Source organism: Boleophthalmus pectinirostris, unplaced genomic scaffold (assembly GCF_026225935.1).
Source record: "Boleophthalmus pectinirostris isolate CB_2022bp ecotype Guang Dong unplaced genomic scaffold, ASM2622593v1 HiC_scaffold_1, whole genome shotgun sequence".
Lineage (NCBI taxonomy): Eukaryota > Metazoa > Chordata > Actinopteri > Gobiiformes > Gobiidae > Boleophthalmus > Boleophthalmus pectinirostris.
The window spans coordinates 13,941,381-13,967,395 of NW_026570970.1; the positions used below are offsets into that span (position 1 = coordinate 13,941,381).

At 38.7% G+C, this 26,015-nt stretch overlaps 1 protein-coding gene across 1 annotated transcript in view; it reads right to left on the minus strand.

Annotated features, from left to right (window-relative positions):
• Window positions 1–11,432: 11,432 nt before the first annotated feature.
• The window catches only part of galnt13 (UDP-N-acetyl-alpha-D-galactosamine:polypeptide N-acetylgalactosaminyltransferase 13), a 132,176-nt gene continuing 117,593 nt past the window's right edge, over window positions 11,433–26,015 (minus strand). Inside the window, exon 13 of the mRNA XM_055148469.1 lies at window positions 11,433–15,129. Coding sequence (XP_055004444.1) covers window positions 14,989–15,129 — 141 coding nt within the window. The 3' untranslated portion in view covers window positions 11,433–14,988. The remainder of the gene's footprint in view (window positions 15,130–26,015) is intronic.

The following is a 26,015-nucleotide window of genomic DNA, read 5'->3' on the forward strand; positions in this document are numbered from 1 at the left end:
GTAGTAGTAGTAGTAGTAGTAGTAGTAGTAGTAGTAGTAGTAGTAGTAGTAGGAGTAGTAGTAGTAGTAGTAGTAGTAGTAGTAGTAGTAGTAGTAGTAGTAGTAGTAGTAGTAGTAGTAGTAGTAGTAGTAGTAGTAGTAGTAGTAGTAGTAGTAGTAGTAGTAGTAGTAGTAGTAGTAGTAGTAGTAGTAGTAGTAGTAGTAGTAGTAGTAGTAGTAGTAGTAGTAGTAGTAGTAGTAGTAGTAGTAGTAGTAGTAGTAGTAGTAGTAGTAGTAGTAGTAGTAGTAGTAGTAGTAGTAGTAGTAGTAGTAGTAGTAGTAGTAGTAGTAGTAGTAGTAGTAGTAGTAGTAGTAGTAGTAGTAGTAGTAGTAGTAGTAGTAGTAGTAGTAGTAGTAGTAGTAGTAGTAGTAGTAGTAGTAGTAGTAGTAGTAGTAGTAGTAGTAGTAGTAGTAGTAGTAGTAGTAGAGTAGTAGTAGTAGTAGTAGTAGTAGTAGTAGTAGTAGTAGTAGTAGTAGTAGTAGTAGTAGTAGTAGTAGTAGTAGTAGTAGTAGTAGTAGTAGTAGTAGTAGTAGTAGTAGTAGTAGTAGTAGTAGTAGTAGTAGTAGTAGTAGTAGTAGTAGTAGTAGTAGTAGTAGTAGTAGTAGTAGTAGTAGTAGTAGTAGTAGTAGTAGTAGTAGTAGTAGTAGTAGTAGTAGTAGTAGTAGTAGTAGTAGTAGTAGTAGTAGTAGTAGTAGTAGTAGTAGTAGTAGTACAGTAGTAGTAGTAGTAGTAGTAGTAGTAGTAGTAGTAGTAGTAGTAGTAGTAGTAGTAGTAGTAGTAGTAGTAGTAGTAGTAGTAGTAGTAGTAGTAGTAGTAGTAGTAGTAGTAGTAGTAGTAGTAGTAGTAGTAGTAGTAGTAGTAGTAGTAGTAGTAGTAGTAGTAGTAGTAGTAGTAGTAGTAGTAGTAGTAGTAGTAGTAGTAGTAGTAGTAGTAGTAGTAGTAGTAGTAGTAGTAGTAGTAGTAGTAGTAGTAGTAGTAGTAGTAGTAGTAGTAGTAGTAGTAGTAGTAGTACAGTAGTAGTAGTAGTAGTAGTAGTAGTAGTAGTAGTAGTAGTAGTAGTAGTAGTAGTAGTAGTAGTAGTAGTAGTAGTAGTAGTAGTAGTAGTAGTAGTAGATTATTTGGTCATTTTGCAGCACTACAAGACAAAGCAAAACAAAACAAAACATAGACTATAACCCCATAGATCATGATCAAAAGGGTTTAGGCTGAAGTAAAAGGTACTTCTAATGCTAAAGTATATGTTTTAATAGCCAGATCTAGTGTTCCTTGTCCTCTTTTAGAAATTTTAGTGCAAACTAGGTACATTTGCAACCTTCTGGTGCGTTCTGCTGCCTGTGGTCGCTGCAGTTTCAACTAGTTGGCATAGATTGTAATGTAAATATAAATAGGACATTTATTTTATTGTATTTACTTATTCAATATTTTACCAGGTAAGTCAGTTAAGAGCATCTTCTCATTTAAAATGACGACCTGGTCAAGAGGCAGGATAAAAGAGCACAAACAGAAAACACTCACACATCAACTATAACATGAAACAGTGAATAGAGATCACAATACACAAAACATACAAAAACTCCGCCAACAACTACACCCCAAAGATAAAATCCCACAAGAACAAAAATGCAACGCCATCTACGAAATCCAATGCAAATCATGCAATAAATCATACATAGGGGAAACAGGCTGGGCATTCCACATTTGAAAAAAGGAACACCAAAAGGAATGCAAAAAGGAAACATCAGGGAGACTCACCAGAACACAAAAAGATAAAGCAGAACAGGAAAACCTAAAATCCACCATATCAGACACTGTATAAGGAATAACCACATTATGGATTGGGACGGGGCTCGGGTCATTGGATCTGAAAACAACAAATTCAAATGCTGGATCAAGGAGGTCATTGAAATCAGGAAAAACGCAGGCACGGACAGCGTTAACCGTGATGACGTTCCTCCTTTCACACACCTGGGACACCCTCCTCCAGAGAACACCAGGCGACAGGAGCCGTGGTCAGTCTGAGCGACCTGCCAGGTCCATCAGGCTGACCACGCCTACAGGAAGTAACAACAGCTGACACGTCACCACAAACACCCGTGACAGTTCTGAAGATGACTTGCAGCAGCAGACAGAACATGTCAACAAGGTTAACACACTTTACTGCATTGTCTTTAAAAAGAACCCAAGAAGTTAGTGAACAGAGATAAAAGACACTGAAACAATTGCAGATTAAAGTGTTAAAAACATCCTGTAAAACACTCTGGATGCAGTTTTTAAAAGTCGACAGAGGTAAAAACGAATTAAATTTTAAAGTGTGTTGAAGGTGGTTCCAGTCACTTGCTGCAGAAAACTGAAATGAGAAACGGCCCAAAGCTGTGCGGGCTTTAGGAACGACCACAGCTCTGTATCTGTTGGAGCGCAGGGTGCGGCTGGAGCTGTGGATGTGCGGTAGTGAACTGAGGTAGGATGGAGGTGGGCCTTGGTGTGCTTCCGGCTCCATCAGTTCTGGCTGCTGTGCCTTGTTTTAAGTCATTTTGGTCTTAGAACGTTCTTCACCAGTGAGGACCACGCCAACAACAACCCAGTGCAAAGAAGAAGTTTATTGATAATGTACGAGGAGGGGCAGAGATGGCTGGGTTGAGACTCTGGGTGGGGGCTCCGTCTCAATCTGCAATTGGCCCAGCCGGAATGGGACCCCTCCTCGTAGGCGTCTTATGGCTGAGAGACTAACAAGATAGGTAAGGTAAGGTAAGGTAAGGTTCTTTATTTGTCATTCAAGCATGCGAGAGAAACACATGACAGAACGAAATGTGCTCCTCCGAGGCCCAGTGATCCAGAAAGAGATAAAAATAATAATAAATAAGCAATATTAAAAAAGTAAATATGTCAAAACAGGAGCTGGCAGGGTCGGGTTGAGTTCGAGACAAACTGGGATGATGGGAAAGGCTGCTGCATATAGGCTTCTGGTAAATTAGAGGTGTGGTCGAAGAGAGTTGTTGTTCGCTGTTGAGGAGGAGAGGGCAGTCGGGGAGTGGTCCCGCTCCTGAATCTCAGTTAATATTAAGCAATATTAGCAGATTAGATTGACACTGTTACTATGCAGCATTCCCTGTGAAACCAGTGGTGCAAACAAGAAGGATTGGCACTTTGGTTGCTATGATTTGCTCCAAATTTCCCCCTATAACTGCTGGCCTCGATGAGGTTAATTTCACAGGAGCTGAACATTATGGCTGATGTCAGACTCACGTAGTCCACCTCTTTATACAGTCTACACTCTGGTCACTTGTCAGTTATTTTCATGAAAATTTATAGTGTGCCTAATTTACTTGCGAATGGGAAGTTGATTTATCCTAATAAATATTAATTTATTCATATACATGGGGCAAGTTTTTTGCTTCTCTAAGATTGTACACCCCTGCCCTATTGTATAAAACAACTAACTTTTTTCATCAAGGGCCACATATCTTAACACAGATGAGACAAAGGGCTGATCGAGGGCCATAGACTGGAGCTCAGTACAGTGAATAACTGAAATATGTGCATGTTTAACAGATTAGAGCCATCAGTCTTTATTTATGTTAAGATCCTTAAAGCCACACACTAAATATTAAATATTAGCTTTATCAAGGTATATGTTCAAAAAAACTTGCAGTAAAAAGTTAATTTTTAATTGATGCAAGGTAATTTGGGCCAATTCACCTGGAAGTCTGAGGGCCAAGAAAAATATGTCTGAGTGCCACATTTGGTCCACGGGCCATAGTTTGGACATGCCTGCAATAGGAGAATCAGAATTAGGCTTGTTATCTTGGCTTTCTTCTTATCCCACTACAAAACTAATCCTGAGTATTTGTCATTGACATTTATGTGTGTTAAAAGCAATAACACTTTAATCTATAGGTATCTGTATATTCCCACTGCTCTGCTCCGTTGTGTCCGTCTTGTATTGATCTTCATGGTGTTCATTCCTCGTTTCCCATTTCCCTTTCCTAAAAATCATTTGGTTTCGGAGCGGACAAACTCAGGGTCATTTCAGAGGTCACTGTCTTCAGCCGGTATCCACGGGAATAATGAGCAGCTGTCAGGGACCTGCGGGGAGCACAAAGACATCTGCCTCCACACGCACACACACACACACACACACACACACACACACACACACACACGACACATACCTGCATACACACACATGCACACCCAGGAGACCAGTGTGCAGCTTAACACTAACATGCAGATTACTGGTTACTGTAGATAAGTGAGAAAAAATGGTCAAAAAGTATAAATTAAGTCTTTCACAGAAGCTATTGACAGAAACACCTGCTACTGTTACCCAGTGTTGGGGAGTAACAGATTACATGTACCGCAGTTACGTAATCAGAGTACAAATAATGAGTAACTGTATTCAGTTACAGTTACTGTTGAGTGGTAATTGGATTACAGTTACTTTGTAGAAATAAATGGATTACATGGCGGTATTTTCCTGTTTTCACATTTTGGGCTAAATCCTTTTTTTTTTTTTTCTTACAGTATTTCCACTCATTGCTGGACACTAAACCAGGTCTAACCCAGATCTAAAACCAGGACTAAAACAGGACTAAACCAGGACTAAACCAGGACTAAACCAGGACTAAAACCAGGACTGAAACAGGATTGAACCAGGACTAAACCAGGACTAAAACCAAGACTAAAACCAGAACTAAAACCAAGACTAAAACCAGGACTAAAACCAGGACTAAATCAGGACTAAATCAGGACTAAAAGGACTAAAACCAGGACTAAAACCAGGACTAAATCAGGACTAAAACCAGGACTAAAACCAGGACTAAATCAGGACTAAAACCAGGACTAAAACCAGGACTAAAACCAGGACTAAACCAGGACTAAAACCAAGACTAAAACCAGAACTAAAACCAAGACTAAAACCAGGACTAAAACCAGGACTAAATCAGGACTAAATCAGGACTAAATCAGGACTAAACCAGGACTAAAACCAGGACTAAATCAGGACTAAACCAGGACTAAAACCAGGACTAAAACCAGGACTAAACCAGGACTAAAACCAGGACTAAACCAGGACTAAACAAATCAGGACTAGGACTAAAACCAGGACTAAATCAGGACTAAAACCAGGACTAAAACCAGGACTAAACCAGGACTAAAACCAGGACTAAAACCAGGACTAAAACCAGGACTAAAACCAGGACTAAATCAGGACTAAATCAGGACCAAAACCAAGACTAAAACCAGGACTAAAACCAGGACTAAAACCAGGACTAAAACAGGATTTAACAGGACTAAACCATGCTGTGCGGACCATGTCTCCTCTTCCTCTTCTATCAATAATATTTTTTAATTTGGTTAAGTAAAGTCTGGGCTTTTTATTTTCTTTCATCAGACAAAACATGTGTTATGTTACGATATCCTAGTCTTTGCTTCTCTACAGCAAATCAAGTAATCCAAAGTATTCAGATTACGTTACTCACTTTAAGTTATTTAATGGACTATGTTACAAACTACATTTTGGGGTATGTAATCTGTAATCTGTAGGGGAATACATTTTAAAAGTCACCTTCCCAACACTGATCCATATACCACTGGAAAACACCTGTCACCATCCCTGTCAGGGTGTGTTATCAAGAGAGTGTGGCCACAGATTTATGAGAAGCATGTGGAAACAAATACACAAGAATATCGTGGACAGTTGTTTCTGTGTTGCGCAATGTCACAGTGTTCAAAAATAGCGTTGGTAAAGTGGACCACAAAAGCATAAAACATATTGTGTGAAAACATGCAGCACACATCCATCCTGAGTTGGTTACCAGGGTCTTGTAACCATTGTTCTGTGTGTATTCCCCCACAGGCTTTGCTGCTGGCTATCATTTCAGGCATTGTCTCCCGCCTGAGACATGAAATAATGTACCTCTCCAATCATGTGGTAAGGGTAGTGTAAGCCCCTCTAGGCCTAGCAGGAGGGCCGAGGTCTGAGGGGTTTTCCTTAGGACTCAAGCTGCAGGAGAAAGAGGACAGGTCTGCTGGGTATGAAAGCAGATACTCACTACTTACGTAACTATAGAACTATAGCTGAGCGTTGATCATTACCTTTGCCTTCAGGTCTGGGGTGATAAGAGTGAGGAGACTATTAGTTAACTGAATTTTCTATCTGCGTGTCTCTACAGGGTTCGCTATTGGCTGAAATGTACGTAAGACCATGGAAATAACTCCGAGCGCACCCAGGGCAACAGCTGTCCACACGGTGCACCCACAAGACTCTAGAAGAAACTGCTGCCCTATTAAATCCCTACTCCTATAGATACTTTACAGTCAAGCTGGGGGTGTTCTACGTGTATCTCTATTGGCTTAATGTTCATTAGTTACCATGGTGTCACAATGCACACGTACACCTTTTTCACAATGGCCGGAAGTCCCTCGATGTGGGGTAAACGTCACTTATGTTAATGCTGCAAAATATCTATTGTATTTATTTATTTAATGAGAGGGACAGTGCACAATTTACATTCATCTTAACAGGAGAGATGCATTGTACCAGGTTATAGCACCAGTGCTTATTTCCACCTGTACTTCCCGGGCAGGTTCGTTGATTGATTGTATTCATTGACCTTAGCTATCAACTGTTCCTCCTGGAGACATATGTAGCATGTTTCAGGTTGTCTGTAGAAAGGTCTTGCGTATTTTTCACCGGCTTCATAAATCTGCCCCACCACCACATCTTCATCCAACAAGGTCGACAAAGGACAAATTCCGTCCATGAAGAATTTATCCACAACTATCAAGGTAAGAAAGACAAAAACGTAAAGGCGAACAACGAGTAGAATTAGTGAACGACTCCTGAGCAAAAACTAACATTATGGTCATGAATAAAACAGAAGTCACTTTTTAACTCAGACTGATTCTACAATTAAAATTACAAGTCGATTTCATGATAGATATTGGCATAGAAGGGTGAAAAAATGCATAGCACACTCCCTTGTCTGGCTGCCCCTTGCATTTGCACCTCTACAAGTATTTTGGTGTGCGTTTTCTGTTTCTTTTGGTAGATATTGGCATAGACAACGATTTGTGCAGTTTAAATGCGAGACATGTAATCTGTGAACATCTGGAGCATTAGAACTGCACAAATCTCTCTGTCTTTACATCATGAAATCCATTTTTAATTTTAATTCTAGAATCAGTCTGAGTTCATAAGTTACTCATTAACAAATTACTTATTACTTATGTTTTATTCATGACCATAATGTTAGTTTTGCTCAGGAGTAGTTCAGTAATGCATCGTCGTTGTTCGCCTTCACACTTTCATCTTTCTTCTTTCTTCATGGACAGAATATGTCCTTTGTCGGCCTTGTTGGATGAAGATTTGGTGATGGGGCAGATCTATGAAGATGGTGGAAAATACACAAGATATTTCCACAGATATTTTGCCATAGAAAAGCTTTAACCGGGAGTGACGTTTACATCGCGGCACTAGCCATCGCGGAAAAGGCCTATTATAAGAAATTCTGAAAACTCAAGAAAAAATACAAAATAGATTTAAACAATACATTTTGAGAAGCCTGTGAATGATTTGAGCTTTCATGGTCCTATTTAGGTGTTTGATTTTCAACAAAAACATGAGAATGTGTTATTTGAGAGTAACAGTAAAAATAATCTCACCTGTTGTAGTTCCAGCCAAGTCAATTCTTTATGCTGAGATTGTGTTCAAATAAAACTCAGATTAAAGGGACAGTTCAGGACATAGGACCTCATTTCCTAGTGAGCCAGAGTGTTGGAGACGTGTGGAGACACTTTTTAAAATATTCCATCCAGTCCTTGTATTTGCAGAGGTCGCTGGTGCTAGGCTAGTGCATGTCAATGGCCATAGTTATCCTGCCACTAAAAACAGTCTTACCCACTCCACAAAACACCTGAAGCAAATCTATTATTACTCCAGACTGTCAATGTAAATGTCTGTGTTGATAGAATAATGTTTGAAATAAAACTAACCTTGCATTGCAAGAATCGTCGCATGCTGAGGGACTATTTTCTCGGCAGCAGCGGAATTTTACTTTGCCGGTTAGATAGGTGCTAGGCAGAGGTGGGGACTTGCAAGTTGTGACTTGAACTCAAGTCAGACTTGAGTCACAATTTTTAGGACTTGAGACTTGACTTGATAAAGTCTTGTCAACTTGGACTTGAAGGTCAATGACTTGGAACTTTACTCAGACTTGAGACGTGTGTAACTTGAGAAGCACGTTTAAATCTGAATTCTTTCTATTCTTACTGTAATGATTCACACTGAGATCTGCAACTCTTATATACTCTATAAATACTCATATATAAATATACCATGATTTTTTAAGTACAACTGAGTTTAAAATTGATATAAATTGCAAAAATCTAAGCTATATTTGGTACTTTGTTTTAAAGACTTGAAATGACTTGAAGCTCAAAGCAGACGACTTAGACTTTACTTGGACTTATGGGCCACTGACTCGAGACTCGACTTGGACTTGCCTGTATTTGACTTGGGACTTGACTCGAACTTGAGGTCAAAGACTTGAGACTTACTTGAGACTTGCAAAACAACGACTTGGTCCCACCTCTCCTGCTAGGTAATATCAGTCCGCCGCTGCCGAGCTTTCTATCAGGAACTTTCAACTCACTGCTGCTGCTCAGACATAAATCCTTCAAATGCAAGGTTGGTTTTACTTCTAAAATTATTCTATCTACACAGACATTCACATCGACAGTCTGGAGTAATAATAGATTTGCTTCGGGTGTTTTGTGGAGTGGGTAAGACTGGTTTTAGTGGCAGGATAACTATGGCACTAGTCTAGCACCAGCGACCTCTGCAAATACAAGGACTGGATGGAAAATATAAAAAAGTGTCTCCACACGTCTCCAACACTCTGAGTAACTGAGCTTCTAACAGAGCAGTGCCTCCAGTTAGCATCACGCCCCCCAGGGAAGTTAACATCCGTAGCAACGTTAGAACTATCCATTCACCTTTGACCTGATTATTTTCTGCTCCGCGCCACATGTCCCTCTCAAATTTATACATTAGAATTCAGGGTGAAAAAGCTAATATCATTTCGTCTGTGCAACATTTGGGACTCGGGGGTCACGGCAGAGGTCACGCTCCCTCGCCGGAATAACAAGCAGCTGTCAGCGGAGCCTTCACGAGCGCGCGATGCAAGGTGCGCTCACACGACAGAAACAAAAGAGGCGAGGCGCTAGTCCATTATGCGGCAGAAAAGGGCTCAGGAAACCAGTCATACACACATCTGCTTTTCTACTGTTAAAAGCCTGCCTTGTCAAGCATACTAAAATCATGTAGATGGCGTTAAAAGCTGCCTGGGTACGCGGGTGTGATAGCGCATTTGCATATTTGGGTTCGTAATAAAGAACAATTTGAACATTTAAGTCTAAGTTTTATTCTCTTTCATACAAAAAAGGCAAAAATGTGCAAACAGATAACATCACTTAGCAATACATTGGAACGTTACAATCCTATTAGAACACCATGCACTTTAGGGTAATGGGAAACAATAAACGTGAGTGTACTATGAAAAGAGGTGATTGAATTCGTACGCTGAATGCCAAGTAGTAGGCACCCGGCTAAAAATCTGTTTACAAGCAGCTCTGGTAATATTCCAACCTCAGTGGCATCCTCCCTTATTGGCCTATGGGGCACTGTAGTCGAGAGGATCCAAGGGAGCCATGGTACGTATTGTTTTTTTTGTAACGATAACTCAAAATATAATACTGTATCATCTTTTGAAATGTTTTTTTTTTTTGTTTAGTTTTTTCAAGTCTGAAAGCGTTTTATAAAAATATCAGTTCTGTATGTACAACAGTGATGATAGAAACACTTGAAGTAGTAGAAAGCAGAGACGTACAGGCCGACAGTAGAAAAGGCATTGCTTCCTGAAATGTAAATGTGAGACGTGGCAACACAAAAATAAATACAAATAATGAAAAATAATATATAAAAATAAATAATACATCAATCAAACTTTATTTATAGAGTACTTTTCATACAAAAATGCAACAAAGCGCTTACATAATAGATTTAATAATAAAATTGATAACCGATCATAAAAAAGTGGACATGTACTACCAAGTTTGATCAAATTCAGATGTAATTGAAAGTTATAATTATTGGTGTAGTGATGTGGTTTAAAGTAACACAAATCTTTTTTATGTTTTCTCTTATGAAAGAAAAACACAGATGATACAGGAATACTAAACCCCATCTGTGTCTGTGATTAGAATACATAGTTTGTAATTGATACTTAGCAGTGAGATTATGCTGGGGTTGTTCTACATGTACTGTATTTTTTGGACTATAAGTCACACTGTTTTCATGGCTTGGGTGGTCCTGCGACTTATATATTACAATTTTCACACTGACAGCCATGAGAGGGCGCTCTAGTCTTGTGTGTCAGTATCTGGTACAGGAGTAATAGTAGTAACACTGTCACTTCACTCTACTGCACATGTCTCCTGCAGAAAGAGCCACTGTCCTGTCTGTATCATGTCAGTCGATCGCACCATTACTTCTGTACCACTGAAAATTTTACATTTAAACAAACTTATAAAGACGACTGAGAAGACTGAACACAAATGCCCCCCAAAAGAAAATCATATTTTGCAGAATACAAGCTGCAAATAGCAAAATAATCAACCGAAAACTGTAATCGAGCAGCAGAAAGAAAGTTTGGAGTGCGCGAGAAACTTGTGACAACTGGGAGGGTGCACCAAGTAACTTTCCTGGAAGTCACTGGATGGATCGACAAAGCCTGGACTACAGTGACAACCAAAACCATCCTGTTCATTCAAAAAGGCTGGAATAATTCTAACTGGAACTGATGCTGAGTCTGACGACAGCTACACAGAAGAGGAAACGGCGCTCCTTTTACCTCTGGAGGTCACGGAGTTGCTCAGACGTGACACCAAGGATGAAGAATGAGATCGAGAGTTTAATAATATATTATGTTAACAGCCTGTTGTTCTCTGTTCTATTGATATTACTATAACTTGCCTTTCAAGATGAAATGTCGGTTCCTGGTTTCAGATTTTATAAAATAAATTTCCCCCAAAAAGTGTGACGTATAGTCCGGTGCAACTTAAATATGTTCGTTTCTTCTTCATTACGCATTTGTTGGCTGGTGCAAGTTATACTCCAGAGCGACTTAGTTAAGTTACTATGGCGACCCAATCCACACATTAGCAAACACTTAAAAAAAAATTCAGTTCTTTATGATCAGATTGTGTTAGAAAAAACAGATTAAAGTCTAATTCGAGTAACAGAGCTTCAGACAGAGCAGTGCTTACAGTTAGTATCACACCTCTAGGGAATGTGGATGACATCAGCTGCAAAGTATGAATAGTATTAACCAAATTACACTTCTTCTACATTTAATTGCGTTCTGTATTGTGTGACAAAGGATTATAACATCTCTATACATTGTAGAAAGCAATGCCACTTCTACATACAAATACATAAAAGTAACATACAATACATGATGTTTATGATTCAAACAAAAGTACTCACCAGCTCATGGTCATGTAGGGCCAGGCATTAAAGGAGAAGCAAGTTACACATAGGCAACCGATTTTCATATATTCTATAATTTGTACATTTAAAAATCAATTGTCAATTTATAAAGTTCACTTTTTTTAAATAATCACTGCTCTGATTTCTGGTCAAGTATTGTTCCGAGGTAGAAGCATGAAGAGCAATGGTTCATATTCCCCAAGCAAATGCATAGAACTGAATCTAGTGACAAAGCTAGTCTAATATATGGCTATTGGAGCGCTCTGATTGGACGAAACAAAATACACTTTAGTTTTTTCCTATAATTTGCTCACATTTGAATAAAAATAACACATAACATCTTCTCCAGTAATGCCAGATATGCTCACTCACAAAATTATCTCGCCAAACATGATTTCCAAACAGCAGAATAACTTGATTATTCTAACACAACAAAACATGTACAATTTTCTAAAGGCACAAGCACCTATTCGTCCCTGGTATGATAATGTCACAATGTTAAAGATGTTCTGTGTGGTACTTAAGAGTCTCCTTTTAATTTTCAGTGCGTGGACATTGTTTACATTCATTTTAATCTATTTTTTAAGTCAGGAAAAAAACAAAAGAAGTAGGTCGGAGCTGCCTTACATGTTTTACATTCATTATTATTTTATTTATGTACCAAATTTTCAGCAGTGCAGTAGTACACAGCTAAAGGTACGCATAAAATTGACTCTTGTGAGCTTTAAATCATGTTAACATCTTATTACCTCATCAAAAACATAACCGGAGTCGTGTTTTGTTTCATTCACACGTTTAAGTAATCCTTTATTATTATTCAAAGCTCAAAATGCTCTGTTCCTCCTTGTGATGTCATGAAGTAGTAGATTTCAAGTGAACAGCTACTTTTTACTTTTCGTGCAGTAGAGATTGGCAATTACAGGTCTGAAATTATCCAAATGATTCTTGTGAAGGTGTATGGAGTTTAAAAACGCAGTGGAGCACTTCCTGTATTACCACATGAGAGAAGAACACCGCCTACATATGCAGGTTTTGTGTGTGAATGAAACAAAACACAACTCCAAGTGTGTTTGTGATGAGGAAACTACATTATAAACATATATATATAGATCAGAAAACAGCATAACATGGGGCCTTTAGTCGTAAACCATTCAGATTTCACACCTTGAATGCATTTTTATTTGTATTCCTTATTCGTATACACCTGTTTGAATGCTATAAAATGCAGACTTCATAACGTGCGGCAGCTGGAAAACCTTTGAACAATATGAGTGATTATTAAAACTGACAGCCTCGAATTATTTAGCCCATTTATCAGATTAGAGAAGTCATGTTTAAAGTCAGTTATGGTGAATTGACTTTAAATAAGTGGCAATCAGCATTCCTCATCAGAAAAAACTAGTCAAACATTACTTGATAACTTCAAAGTAGATTTTCCATTACATTACATTTACCACCCTTCCTTCTTACTGTTCTAATATCTAATAATGTTAATGGGGCACTGTGTCGTTTTAGCTGCTTGTCTCAATAGGTATGTTGTGCTTTGCCTAAAAAGTTTCACAGTATGGCATTAAACTTCTCAAAGCCTGTGGTGCCACCAGGCCAAGTTACGGGTCAGATCTGTGGAGAGGCACAGTAAGAACGTGGAAAGCGCACATTTTCTGGTAAACTGTTAACATCGCCACAGAGACGAGCAGGTTACACAGCGCATCTTATGTCCCAGAGCTTTTCCTTTGCCTAAATGTTTACTACGAATCTTTCATACATAAATACGACGACTCGTGTGTGATTGATCAGTGCACAGGAAAGAAGTGATGCCATCCATCTACTGTATATATGAATGGACATTGCGCTTCTGGCTCCATCAGCTTCAGTTGAGTTTACATTGAAAAAGTGTCACTGCCTCATCATTTTGTTTTGGTCTTAAAATGTTCGTATTAACCCACTCTACATGATCCTGGTGTTTTTATTTCACTATTTTGTCTGTAAATAAAGTCTTACTCCTAATATTTGGAACTCAGCTACAAATTCGCTCCTATAACTGCCTCGTGAGCTTCATTTGACTGGAGCCGATATGCACTAAGATGACCGTTCAGGCTGCAGGGCTTAATGCTCAATTCAGATTTATTTGCGAGGTCGTTCACATTTTCCAATAAAATGCAACTTGTATGTGATCTCCAGTGTGAACTTTAAACGCCCCAAAATGTCCCGCATGTGCATTGGACGACACAACATCACAGGCTGCGAGCGTGCTCAGTGTTTACAGAAGTCGCCTAAACATGGACTTGAGCATTGAGCACTTGGAGATTTTAAAGTTGCTGTCGTACTGGAGCCAGAACATGTACAGCTTAATTGTTTTAAGGAGGAAAGTGAGGAGAAGGACAAGGTTTTGTGCCATGGCGTTTAGTGGGGCAGGGGCAGCAGTGTCCGTAGAAAGGAACGTGTAGGTGCAGAGTCGCAGTCAAGAGTGGAGGGATTGCGCTGTGCTTCACTAATTCGAGTTCTATGATTTGCGCGCACCTACTTCAGCGCAGAATAGTGACGTTTCTCACTTATTGATGACGTGTAGGTGGGATGAATGCGACCTGACCGTTCAGACTGAAGTCGCATGTCAAAAGATCGGATATGTATCGGTTTTAGGAGCACATATCCAAGTGGCCTGGGTCACATTTGAAAAAAATCTTATCAGAGTCGTTCAGACTGTCATTAAAAGATCAGATACAAGTCGCATAGGGGCAAAAAAAATCAGATTTGGGTCTCTTCAGGCTGCAGTCTGAACGTAGACTTAGATTTGCTGCCATGTAAATTGTGTATTAAAGGCAATACTTTGCATTTACAAGCATTATAACAGACGTCACGAATTTAATAAGGTTATATCCTCTTACTGATATTACGGGGGCATTCAAGGTATTTTATAATTTATCGTAATATTGCAAAAATGTATCAGTCTTTTCATTTATCCCTTTCACGTTCCCTTGATAAAAATGATAAAATGCTATAATGTGATGCTGATGGTAACAAGGAGAGAAAAGCAGCTTCAAAAACAGTCTTTACATTATATGGCCTCACCAGATATGGACAAATTACAGTGCACATTGTCTGGATAGCTCTCCTGCTTCGTTGTTTGTCCCGTGGCAACAAAAGCAGCGAAGATGACAGCAGCTCCCCGCGCCAGTGTTTCATATCAGCCCGGCGCACACCCACCTCGCACACGGTCCAGGCCGAGTCAACACCTCGCGCTAAGCTAACGACGCGGATCAGGCGGGCGCAGCTTGCTCCTCCGCCGTTTCGTGCCCCGCTGCGAATGAGGTAAGAGCCACCTGCTAAGGAGATGACGGCGTTTCTGTTCGGTTTTTTTTTTTGTTTTGTTCGTGTCGCGCCGAGGTCGAAGGTCGAAAGGTCACGCGCTGAGGGTCATGTTGCGCAGGAGCCACTGTTGGGAGCGGCTGCCGTTACAGTCTCTCAGCGTGGGCACCATCTTGTCCTCCTCCGACGGCATGTCCAAGCACTGGTTGCTGTTGACGTGGAGCAGGGTCAGACGCTGTAGAAGAACAGAACACAGGCAAAGGGTCGTTATTAACAAGTGACAAACTACCACATAAATTTTATCTTTATTTATTTATATTTTGTGTGCATTTGGGGGGAAGGGGTGGGTGACAGGTGGTGAGCTTTGTTGTTTTATGTTTGTTTTAAGTAAAGATGCACTGATCCAATCCAGTCCACGTTATTTAAATAGGACATTTTATATAAACATGACAGTTTCCAAAGGGCTGTACAGACAAATTAATACAATAAAAGACAGTAAATCATAATTAAAAACAATAAATAAGAAGTGTTACAGACACAAGACACAAAAGATCCAGCTTTTTCAGTTCTGATAACGATATCAATACTATGAATTTAAGTATCTGCCGATAACTAATACTAACTGATACCAATGTTGGGATGGAAAATGGCATTTATTTCCTTAAAACACCGTTAACTTATTACACAAGAAATCCAACTGTGTTATGTAACTGTTATTTATACTTCAAATAACTGTTGAACAGCTCTATCTGAAAATAAGTTCAGACATTCAAGACCAAAATCATCCTGTAAATAGCAGAGGTGGGACCAAGTCGTTGTTTTGCAAGTGTCAAGTAAGTCTCAAGTCTCTGACCTCAAGTCCAAGTCAAGTCCCAAGTCAAATACAGGCAAGTCCAAGTCGAGTCTCGAGTCACTGGCCCATAAGTCCAAGTCAAGTCCAAGTCAAGTCTGATTTGAGCTTCAAGTCAATTCAGTTCTTTAAACCAAAGTGCCAAATGCAATTTAAATGAATTTTAAACTAAATTATACTTTGAAAAGTCATGGTATATTTTTATAGTATTTATATAAGAGTTTCCTTTTTAAATGTCTTGACAAGATTTTAGTGTGAATCATTGTGGTCAGAATAGAAAGAATTCAGATTTAAAATGCTAAATAATTATTTTGTCTGCACTGAAATGGAAGGATCATGTTTTTTGTAGTTCCCTGTTTTAATGTATTGTACTTTACATTACTGTAGTACATTTGACGATACCATCTCACAGTACTTCAGGTCTCAAGTCCAAGTCAAGTCCCAACTCATTAACCTTCAAGTCCAAATTGAGTCTTAGTCCATTTTATAAGTCAAGTCTCAAGTCCTAAAAATAGTGACTCAAGTCCGACTCGAGTCCAAGTCATGACTTGCAAGTCCCCACCTCTGGTAAAAAGATTTAGTAAAGGCCCAACCAGGACATCGATTGAACCGATATCATGTAGCTGATTCCCGATCCGGAATTTTCAGTGTCGGCGCAAATCTAATACCAGTATCGGTATCGGTGCATCCCTCTTTTCATGTTTATTAGTGTATCGTGTAATGTTGTATTCTATTGTCCTTGATTAAGAAAAAAAAAGTGACAAATTAGGTACGTAGGTGAATGGTTCATCAGTATTCAGGGCTGTGTGGTCTCACTGCTGTAGCCTACCTGTTGTAACATGCTGAACTGTTTTGTGAAAAGATTATTGCATAATTAGATAAACTAGTTCATATTTTCTTTTTCACATCAGAGGTCAACATTAGGGCAGCTTGATGAGAGGAAAATTACAAAACACAATACATTTTTTGTGCTACTCCAATCATCAACCTCAATATCATGATGATATTTTTTCATACAACTTTTCAATATCAAAATGTGAAAGTATTTTTCAAAATCACAGCATATTTGTCATAGTGGGGCACAACACTGTAAACAAAAATCTAAATATTTGTATGGAAATATGGGCAATGTGTTAGAATGATCAGACTGATTTACATAAGACCATATCAGAAAGCAAAAGAGTACAAATAGTCAAAGTCTGCTGGCATTAACTTTGCCAGTACATACACTTTTGAAATATTAAAATATATATAAAGTTTTAAGGCACCAACGAAGCAACCAGCTATGTGATAACTGTTGTAACAATTATTTTAAATTCAAGAAAACCTAAAATGTGGCTAAATGTTTTAATTTTGGTGCATAATGTTAAAGCAGACCTATTACGCAAAATCGACTTTTCAGAGCTTTTCACCATGTTGTAGTTGTTTCCTTTTCTCATTTACCCTCTCAGAGTTTTTGACGTGATTGTGAATGTTTGAGCAGTCCTTAATTTCTTCATTTTCAAGACGCCATGTAGCAGATCAGCCCCTGTTTTCAGTGCCACCAGCGTACACCCACTGCTCTCTATTTACTTCAGTCTCCAATTTTATTTTCTCTTTCTCTTTTGTGAGTCGTTTTAGATGAATATTGAGATTTCAAATGTGCAATGTCTCTTTAAGTTTAGAAATATGTAAATTAAATCATATCATTTAGCCCACATCAAGCATTCAAAGTCGAGATTTACTTTTTTCCTTGAAGATTATGTGAAAAAAATAATGCAAATTTTACAGCTGGAACCTGCTTCGTTTCTGATTAGACGTCTATTTCCGAAATAATAGAACCGTAGTAGGTGGAAGAGCCAGACCAGTTTAGTTCCACCTGATGTATTCTTGGTCGATCTTCACACGAGTGATTGAAGAGACCCACAGAGCCACACTCCAACATCGATTTCACACATTTTACACAATGCCTCTGCAGCAGATAAATGGAGCCAGCCTCCTGCTCCATAAATGTAACTCGAACTGTAGCCACAACAGATGAGCACAGCCAAAACCATCAGCCCTGTTATGGGGAGAGTAGTTAAATAGAGACACTTGCATAAACACACAAATCTACACTCAGTATGCATAATAATCTGCTTGTCTAACCATACAGCAGTTTGGTAAAATTATTATTGTATTCTATTTACATTTATTCAGGTTTTAAGGTAAGAACTTTAAGGCTTAAACTCACTTAAATTTAAATTTTGTTAAAAAGAGAAAAAAAAATCTATATGTAGTATGTCTATTAGGGATGTGGCAATAATCGAAATATCGTGATATTGTACCATCAAAGTTCTCACAATAATATCGTGGGCTGTCACAATATATCAAATTATAAGTTTCCTTGCTTTATTGCATTGCTTTTAGAAGTGTAACGATATTCAAGTCTCACAATACAATATCGTCACAGTATGAACCTCACGGTACGATATTTATTGTGATATCGTGGGAAAGCTTACAATATGGTTTGGAGGCTCACAATATTATACATAATAACAAGACATTATAAAATGCTTTGACCAGTCATTTGGTACAACATTTACTGTCATATTCTAGGGATGTAACGATATCCAAATCTCTCGGTACGATATTATCACGATATGCATCTCACGGTACGATATTTGTTGCGATATTTTGAAGAGGCTAATAATTAAAGATGGGACACTTTTTTTGCTTTTGAAATACCTTGACAAGATATTTCGTTATTGTTACATCCCTAATTTCTGTACTGCAGTAACAGCGGAAATGGAGGAAACAACAAAAACATTTTTTTGGACTTTGATACTAATACAACCTCAAATCAAGGCTTTTAAAAAGGAAGAAAATGGCATTTCTTCAAATCTGTAGCATTACAATATTGCAATAAATATCTTATCATGAAGTATTGTAATTGTATTGTACCGTGTGTTTTACATATCATTACATCCATAAGGTCTTTTTCTCCTTTTCTGTTACAATTTGGTGCTGTATGTATATGTATAAATAAAATTAAACAAAAATGGTTATTTATCCCCAATATCCTACCTCAGCCTCCCAGTGTGAAGTTGCCAATCAGATGTTACGTTTAGTTGTACAAATCGTCACATTTTAGATCTTTAGTCCAGTCAAAAAGATCTAAATTATGTGTAGATTGGGTGCATTTTTGTCCTTTTTCATCTTGACAATTTAAGGTAAATGAATGTACATTGCTCTGTCAGAAAATGTAAATGTAAAGTGTGTGCTCCATACCATGTATGTGGTAAAGAGCAAATCAATAAATTACTAAAACGATTTAATGGGTGGCTTGAGATCCCCCTGGCCACTCCTTAGAAATGCCACTGGACGGATTATGGGAAGAAGGGCATCTGGCTGCTTCACTATGTTAAGTTAAAGTATTAAAACATTTGCTTGCTAGTTTAAACTTGAAATTAAACATGAAATTTCAAAATCAGTGCTGCTTTTTTTTATCCATTCTGTTGCTCGAGTCAATTCCAAGTTGATGAGTCTAATAATACAAGAATCCCAAACTACAGTATTAATGGGTTTTATACTTAATAAGAAGAAATTATGAATCATTAATTACAACTATTTTTAATTACAACTATTTAAATGACATTCTTGATTGTGTATACCTCGCTACGACCATGTATCTAATAATAAAGAGCGTATTTTACCTCATGAACCTTGCTCAACAGTCCACAGAATATATTACAGGAGAGATATTTGAAAACCCTCCGAGCCAAATACAATTATGCTTCCCAGTCCCAGCACATTTCCCCATTCTCTTCCATTACAGACAGTTGTCATTGGCGATGTCCTTGACTGTCTGAAGAGCTGGGTAGAGAAGGACATAATCATGTTTTTGCTCTCTATTGCAGGAGGTAAGCCTGGAGAGATGCTCATATCAAGTATTCCTGTGGTTTACCTATATATGGAAGAGTGGGTGCCTATAGGTTACATACGACCCCCAGCTGTGAGCGAGGCCACGTGTGAACAGCCCCCGTCGATCCAGCTCTCCAGGACAGGAAAGAAAGAACCACGTGTGGACTGCAATGTACTGTATTAATCATTTAGTAATGTTAAGAATACATAACAAATCGATTTACCGCTGCGTTAGGCCAACTGTGGTGCCAACTCGTACTCACAGATACTGGAAAATTAGATCAAAATCAGAGTTTGACACATTGAGTTCTGCTGTCTGTAAAGGTATTAGGACTTCCCAGTAAAATATTATGAATCTCAGGCTAAGTTTATATGATGACGGTCTGAACAGAAGACGCAAAAATCTTCAGTTTCAGTATTCTGCATTTAGATGAGTGTTTTGAGGAGCATGCCAGGCAGCTAGGTGGTGATGTATGTGACGTAAACACGTACGCGACGTGAGCAGATCTGACCAGAGTTTTGCGTCTTGGGCAGAATAGATGGAAACGCTACGGCGGAGGATATTCAACTTTTCCACTCTAGAGGGTGGTTTCAGATTTTTGATTTTTTAAGCCCCCAAAAACTCCGTCACCGTCTAAACAAAAGGCACTTCCGATAAAATATTTTGTTGTGTAAACAAGTATTCTCGTGTAAACAGGCCCCTCAATGGGACTTTACTGATTAGATAACTGTATATTGTGCACATTGCCATTGGCCGTGATTGATTGGCAAACATTAAATTCCATTATTATTAGAAACATGATCGCTTGTCTCTGATATAAATTGCACAAGATGAGCAAAATAAACCCAACCAAACAAAAAATAACTATCACTACTACACAGACAAATTCTAATGTAAACCATAAACCAACTTAAAGGCTTTGTACCTAATTTACTCTCTTAAAAACTTGAAAAACAGAATGAGTTCATTTGAAATGGCTTGCTTGCCTGACCAGCCAGTCCAGAAGGGATTGGAACCACAGTCGGTAATTTGTAGCATGTGTCTCTTAAATGAGGAAGACATTTCCTCTCCAAAATTCTTCTAACGAACTTCTACAGAACAAAATATATAAATTCTTTTACCTGAGATAAGTAATAGTAATTGGGTATTAGTAGTGATGGTAATGGAGACTTTTTAAGTGGGGGTACACGATTCATGAGGACTAAACCAGAACGAAAATAGAACTGAACAAGACAGAACCAGGAGGACTAAACCAGAACTGAACCAGGGCTGAACCAGGACTACACCAGGACTACACCAGGGCTAAACCAGGTCTAAACCAGATCTAAACCAAGAATAAACCAGGACTGAACCAGGACTAAACTAGCACTAAACCAGGTCTGAACAAAGACTAATCTTGGACTTGAGAGAGAGGGAGAACCCCGAACCCACGGAGCACGGTGTCCGAAAAGTGCGATCGGGCGACGGCTGCGCTTATCCCAGCGGAGGTTTTTAGCGGTCCTTTCTCCTGAAGTCACCCGACGGTCTACACAGGCACACCTCTGGGCCCGTAAATGGTTTGGAGTGGTCCAAAGTTATTCCTCACTACCTTATGAATGACCACAATGAGTTTAAAAGCATCCTGACCATGCACTTTCTGATTATATGCCAATAACATACAATAACACTTGATAAATATTTGTGTACGCAGACTTACACAAGAGCTGCTCATACAATACATAAATCTGTACTGGGGCATGACAGATTTTGCTCAAACACATGGAAAAAATGGGCACAGGACCTTTAAATGAAATCATTACTGAAGAGCGCTGCAAAACAAAGCAAAATATGATGTAACATTTTTTTTCCCTCACTCCACAATAATAACTGTAAACTCCTGTGACCATTTTGAACCCGGAGTCACCAGTTAATACGATAATGAAAAAAGCCCTATTGTTTACAACAGCCAGTGTCCTCCTCCGTGGTGTTCAGCTCAGTGCCCATAATACAGGTGAGAGTACAGATGTTTTCACAGCACTGTTCAAACACTGAGGGAACAAAGGACAATGTCAGGGGCCTCCACACACCTGCTGTAAAAGTACTACAACAAAGTGGACTGTAACTTCAGATGTGTACTGCACTGTTTTCATTATAGCTCTACAAGTCTCACACAGAGGTTTTAACAGCAGCAATGTCACTGTAAACACAAATACAGTAATATAAGCTGTACTTGACAAAATGTGATCACGTTCCCAGCCAAGACTATACCCTTTTCTTATCCTGTTTTCACGAGTTTGGTATTAGGTGAGATTGACAGACAAATAAATCAATCAGCATGGAAACTCTGTGCCAAAATAAACATGGCAGCTATGAGTAAACATCAAAAATCAAAATGCTTCCAATTTTTGTTGACTAAACGTTGTAAATCTGAGGTTAAAAAATAAAAGTACAAGCCAGTGAAAAGTTTGGATGCACTTTTTCATTTAATCTTAATCTTCTTCATTTTCATGACTATTTTAGATTCTCAGTCAAGGCCTAAAAAAACTATGAATGAACAGATGTGGAATGGAGTAATATCTCAAAACTTCTGCTTCCACCTTCTGCTTTGGTCACTGCTTTGCACTTTTGGCATTTGTTGACGCTGACTAGGCACATCTGTGAAGTGAAAACCATTTCAGGAGACTTTATCAAGAAGATCACTCAAAGAAGGCCAAGAGTTTGGAGCGCTACTTTAGAATTTGAATATAAAATTATTATTGTTCATTATTTGTTTTCTGTTTTCTGTTTTTAATGTTCTATATGGATGCTCTGGAGTATGAAATGACTGAAAATATTACAAAAAATAGTTATTTAACTTTTTTCTTTGCTACATAATTCCATATATCTTTCATCATATATATGAAGTCCTCTGTGTTTGTCTAAAATTAAAAAAAAAAAGTAGTAAACAGAGAAAAAAATACAAACAATTGAATGAGAAAGTGTGTCCAAACTTGTGGCTGGTAATGTCCTCGTAACATTCAGAACTAGAGACGTGCACTGATAATAAGTGGCTTTAAAGGGACAGTCCGGAATTTTGGACATAGGACCTCATTTCTTAGTGAGCCAGAGTGTTGGAGACGTGTGGAGACACTTTTTAAAATATTCAATCCAGTCCTTGTATTTGCAGAGGTCACTGGTGCTAGGCTAGTGCATGTCAATGGCCATAGTTATCCTGCCACTAAAAACAGTCTTACCCACTCCACAAAACACCCGAAGCAAATCTGTTATTACACCAGACTGTTGATGTGAATGTCTGTGTTGATAGAATAATTATAGAAGTAAAACCAACCTTGCATTTGAAGGATTTATGTCTGAGCAGCAGCAGCGAGCTGTACTTCCTGATAGAAAGTTTGGCAGCGGCGGACTGATATTTGAGAAAATAGTCCCTCAACATGTGACGATTCATGCGATGCAAGGTTAGTTTTATTTCAAACATTATTCTATCAACACAGACATTCACATCGACAGTCTGGTGTAATAATAGATTTGCTTCGGGTCAGATTCTAGTAAAAGTGTATAGAGTTTAAAAACACAGTGGAGCCCTTCCTGTATTACCACATGACATCACAAGGTCACAAGTGTTTTCTGTTTGAGAAAAAACCTCAGCCTAACTATGCAGCATCTGTGCGTTAAACATGTGAATGAAACAAAACACAACTCCAGGTAGGTACTACACAAAAACCCCAAAGCAAATCTAATATTATGCCAGACTTCCAACGTAAATGTCTGTGTTAGAATACAGTTTAAAATAAAACTAACCTAGCATCGCATGAATTGTCGCAGGGACTATTTTCTCATATATCAGTCCGCCACTGCCAAGCTTTCTGTCAGGAAGTACAACTCGCTGCTGCTGCTCAGACATAAATCCTTCAAATGCAAGGTTGGTTTTACTTCTAAAATTATTCTATCGACACAGACATTCACATCGACAGTCTGGCGTAATAAAAGATTTGCTTCGAGGGTTTTATGGAGTGGGTAACTGGGCAGGCTAACTATGGCCATTGACATGCACTAGCCTAGCACCAGCGACCTCTGCAAATACAAGGACTGGATGGAATATTTTAAAAAGTGTCTCCACACGTCTCCAACACTCTGGCTCACTAGGAAATGAGGTCCTATGTCCAAAATTCTGGACTGTCCCTTTAACTGGATGGTTTAAAACAGCAATTTGTCTGATGAGGGATGGACTCTCCAGGCTCACTGTTTGGAAGAGCAGTCTGATCCACTGATCTACAGGTTGGAGGTGAGATGCCAGCTATGACAGATGAAGCAAAGAGATGCTGTCGTTGTGTCCTTGGCCAAGAAACTTAACCCACCTCGCCCCCAGTGTCTGCGTACACTGTGTGAATGTGTAAGAGGTTGCTTGATGTAAAGTGCTTTGGGTGTCTTGAAAGCGCGATATAAAACCATTTACCAGGCGACTAATTATCCTTGATGGATGCTGTGAAGTTCTGAAGCCAATATTAATATAGTTTTGAAGAATTTAACCCCGAAGACATCACAGAATATAGGAGAACAAGCCCGTTTCATAGCCTTTATTTTAACCCTTTGTACGATACCTCAAAGATAGAACTGTCCTGTCCCGTAGCGCCCTGCTCCACTAAACTGTCATAGAGAATATAATATAACGCTCCATTTGGCATTTAAATCATAAGACCAGCAAACAGAATCACTCATTATTATCTGAGGACTTCTGTGAGGAGATGCACAGAGCGGCCAGGCATAAAGCTGCTCCACATTTAATGAAAAAAAAAAAAAAAAACACAGATAGAAGAGGCTGTCCTTTGCCTCATAATGTGTTCACTTCCTTTGGGCTGGAGAACAGTCCCTCCTCACGGTGCGGTGGTGAGAGAGGAGCGGATCTGTGTGTGTGTGTGTTAGTGTGTGTGCACAGCTGAGGGCTTCTAATTAAACCAAGAGCCTTTCTTAACGTGAGCGCTGGTGGATTAGACCCTTTTGTTACAAGGCCTCATAAGGAATACGACAAGAAATAAGAAAAAATTACCCAAATATTAGTAAAACATGTCACATTGAGCCTGTTAATCTGCTGAACAATGTAATTTAACAATACATATGAAAATAAAACTAAGAAATACTGGGAGAAAATCTTTACTTGTTGACTGATTTCAAATTTCCATTCAGTTTTACATGAGTCCTCAGAAACAGAAAGTTAAAACCATACTATTCTCCATGGATATAGATCATTTTTATGCCATACTGTGGAACATTATAGCCAAAGGAACTACATTTCTATGGAGACAAGCTGAGGAGACCCTCCTCCAGGCATAATAAGAATCAGGTTTGCGGAGATGTAAGCCTGCTCACAGTAAGGGTGCATGTACTGTATTTTTTGGACTATAAGTTGCACTTTTTTCATGGTTTGGGTGGTCCTGCGACTTACACTCCGGTGGGACTTATATATTAACATTTACACAGCCGTGAGAGGCTCTAGGTTTGTGTGTCCGTATCTGCTACTCCTATTACTCCTGTACCACTGTGTTCTGCAGAAAGAGCTGCTGTCCTGCTGCAAGTAGTGAAATATTCCACCGAAAACGGTAACTGAGCAGCAGAAAGAAAGTTTGGAGTGAGTGAGAAACTTGTGAGGGACTGTCGGGAAGCGGGGATGGAGCACACAGCTTCATGGTAACCGAGAGGGTGTGTCATGCAACATTCTTGGAAGTCATTGGATGGATCGACAAAGCCTGGACTTCAGTGACAACTGAAACCATCCTGTCAGGATTCAGAAAGGCCGGAATAATTGTAACTGGAACTGATGCTGAGTCTGATGACAGATACACAGAAGAAGAAGCAGTGCTCCGTTTACCTCTGAATGAATGAATGAATGAATGAATTCAATGGATTTATTGATTTGGAGTGAGATGGAGAGTTTGGTAAATTTGTTCTGTTGTTTATGCTATAGTTATCTGAATAACTAATAATTAATATGTGACGTTAACATCTGTTCTCTGTTCTATTGTTATTACTATAACTTGCCTTTCGAGATGAAACGTCGGTTCCTAGTCTCTGATTTTATAAAATAAATTTCCCCCTAAAAGTGCAATTTATAATCCGGTGCAAATTATATATGTTTTTTCTTCTTCATTATGCATTTTTTTTGGCTGGTGTTACTTACTGTATACTCTGGAGGGACTTAGAAATACTGTATTTTTTAGGCTATAAGTTTTTCAATGCAACCAAAAGACCAAAATGAAAAAAACAAACAAAAAAAACACATATTTTAATATTTTTTGGGGTTAAAAAGTTACCTACTGTGGCTTTAACCACTGATTTCATAAACCTAAACAAGGCCAAATTTAAATCAGGGCCATTCAGCACAAAAATAGTCAAATTTATTCCGCTCTGCTCCAAA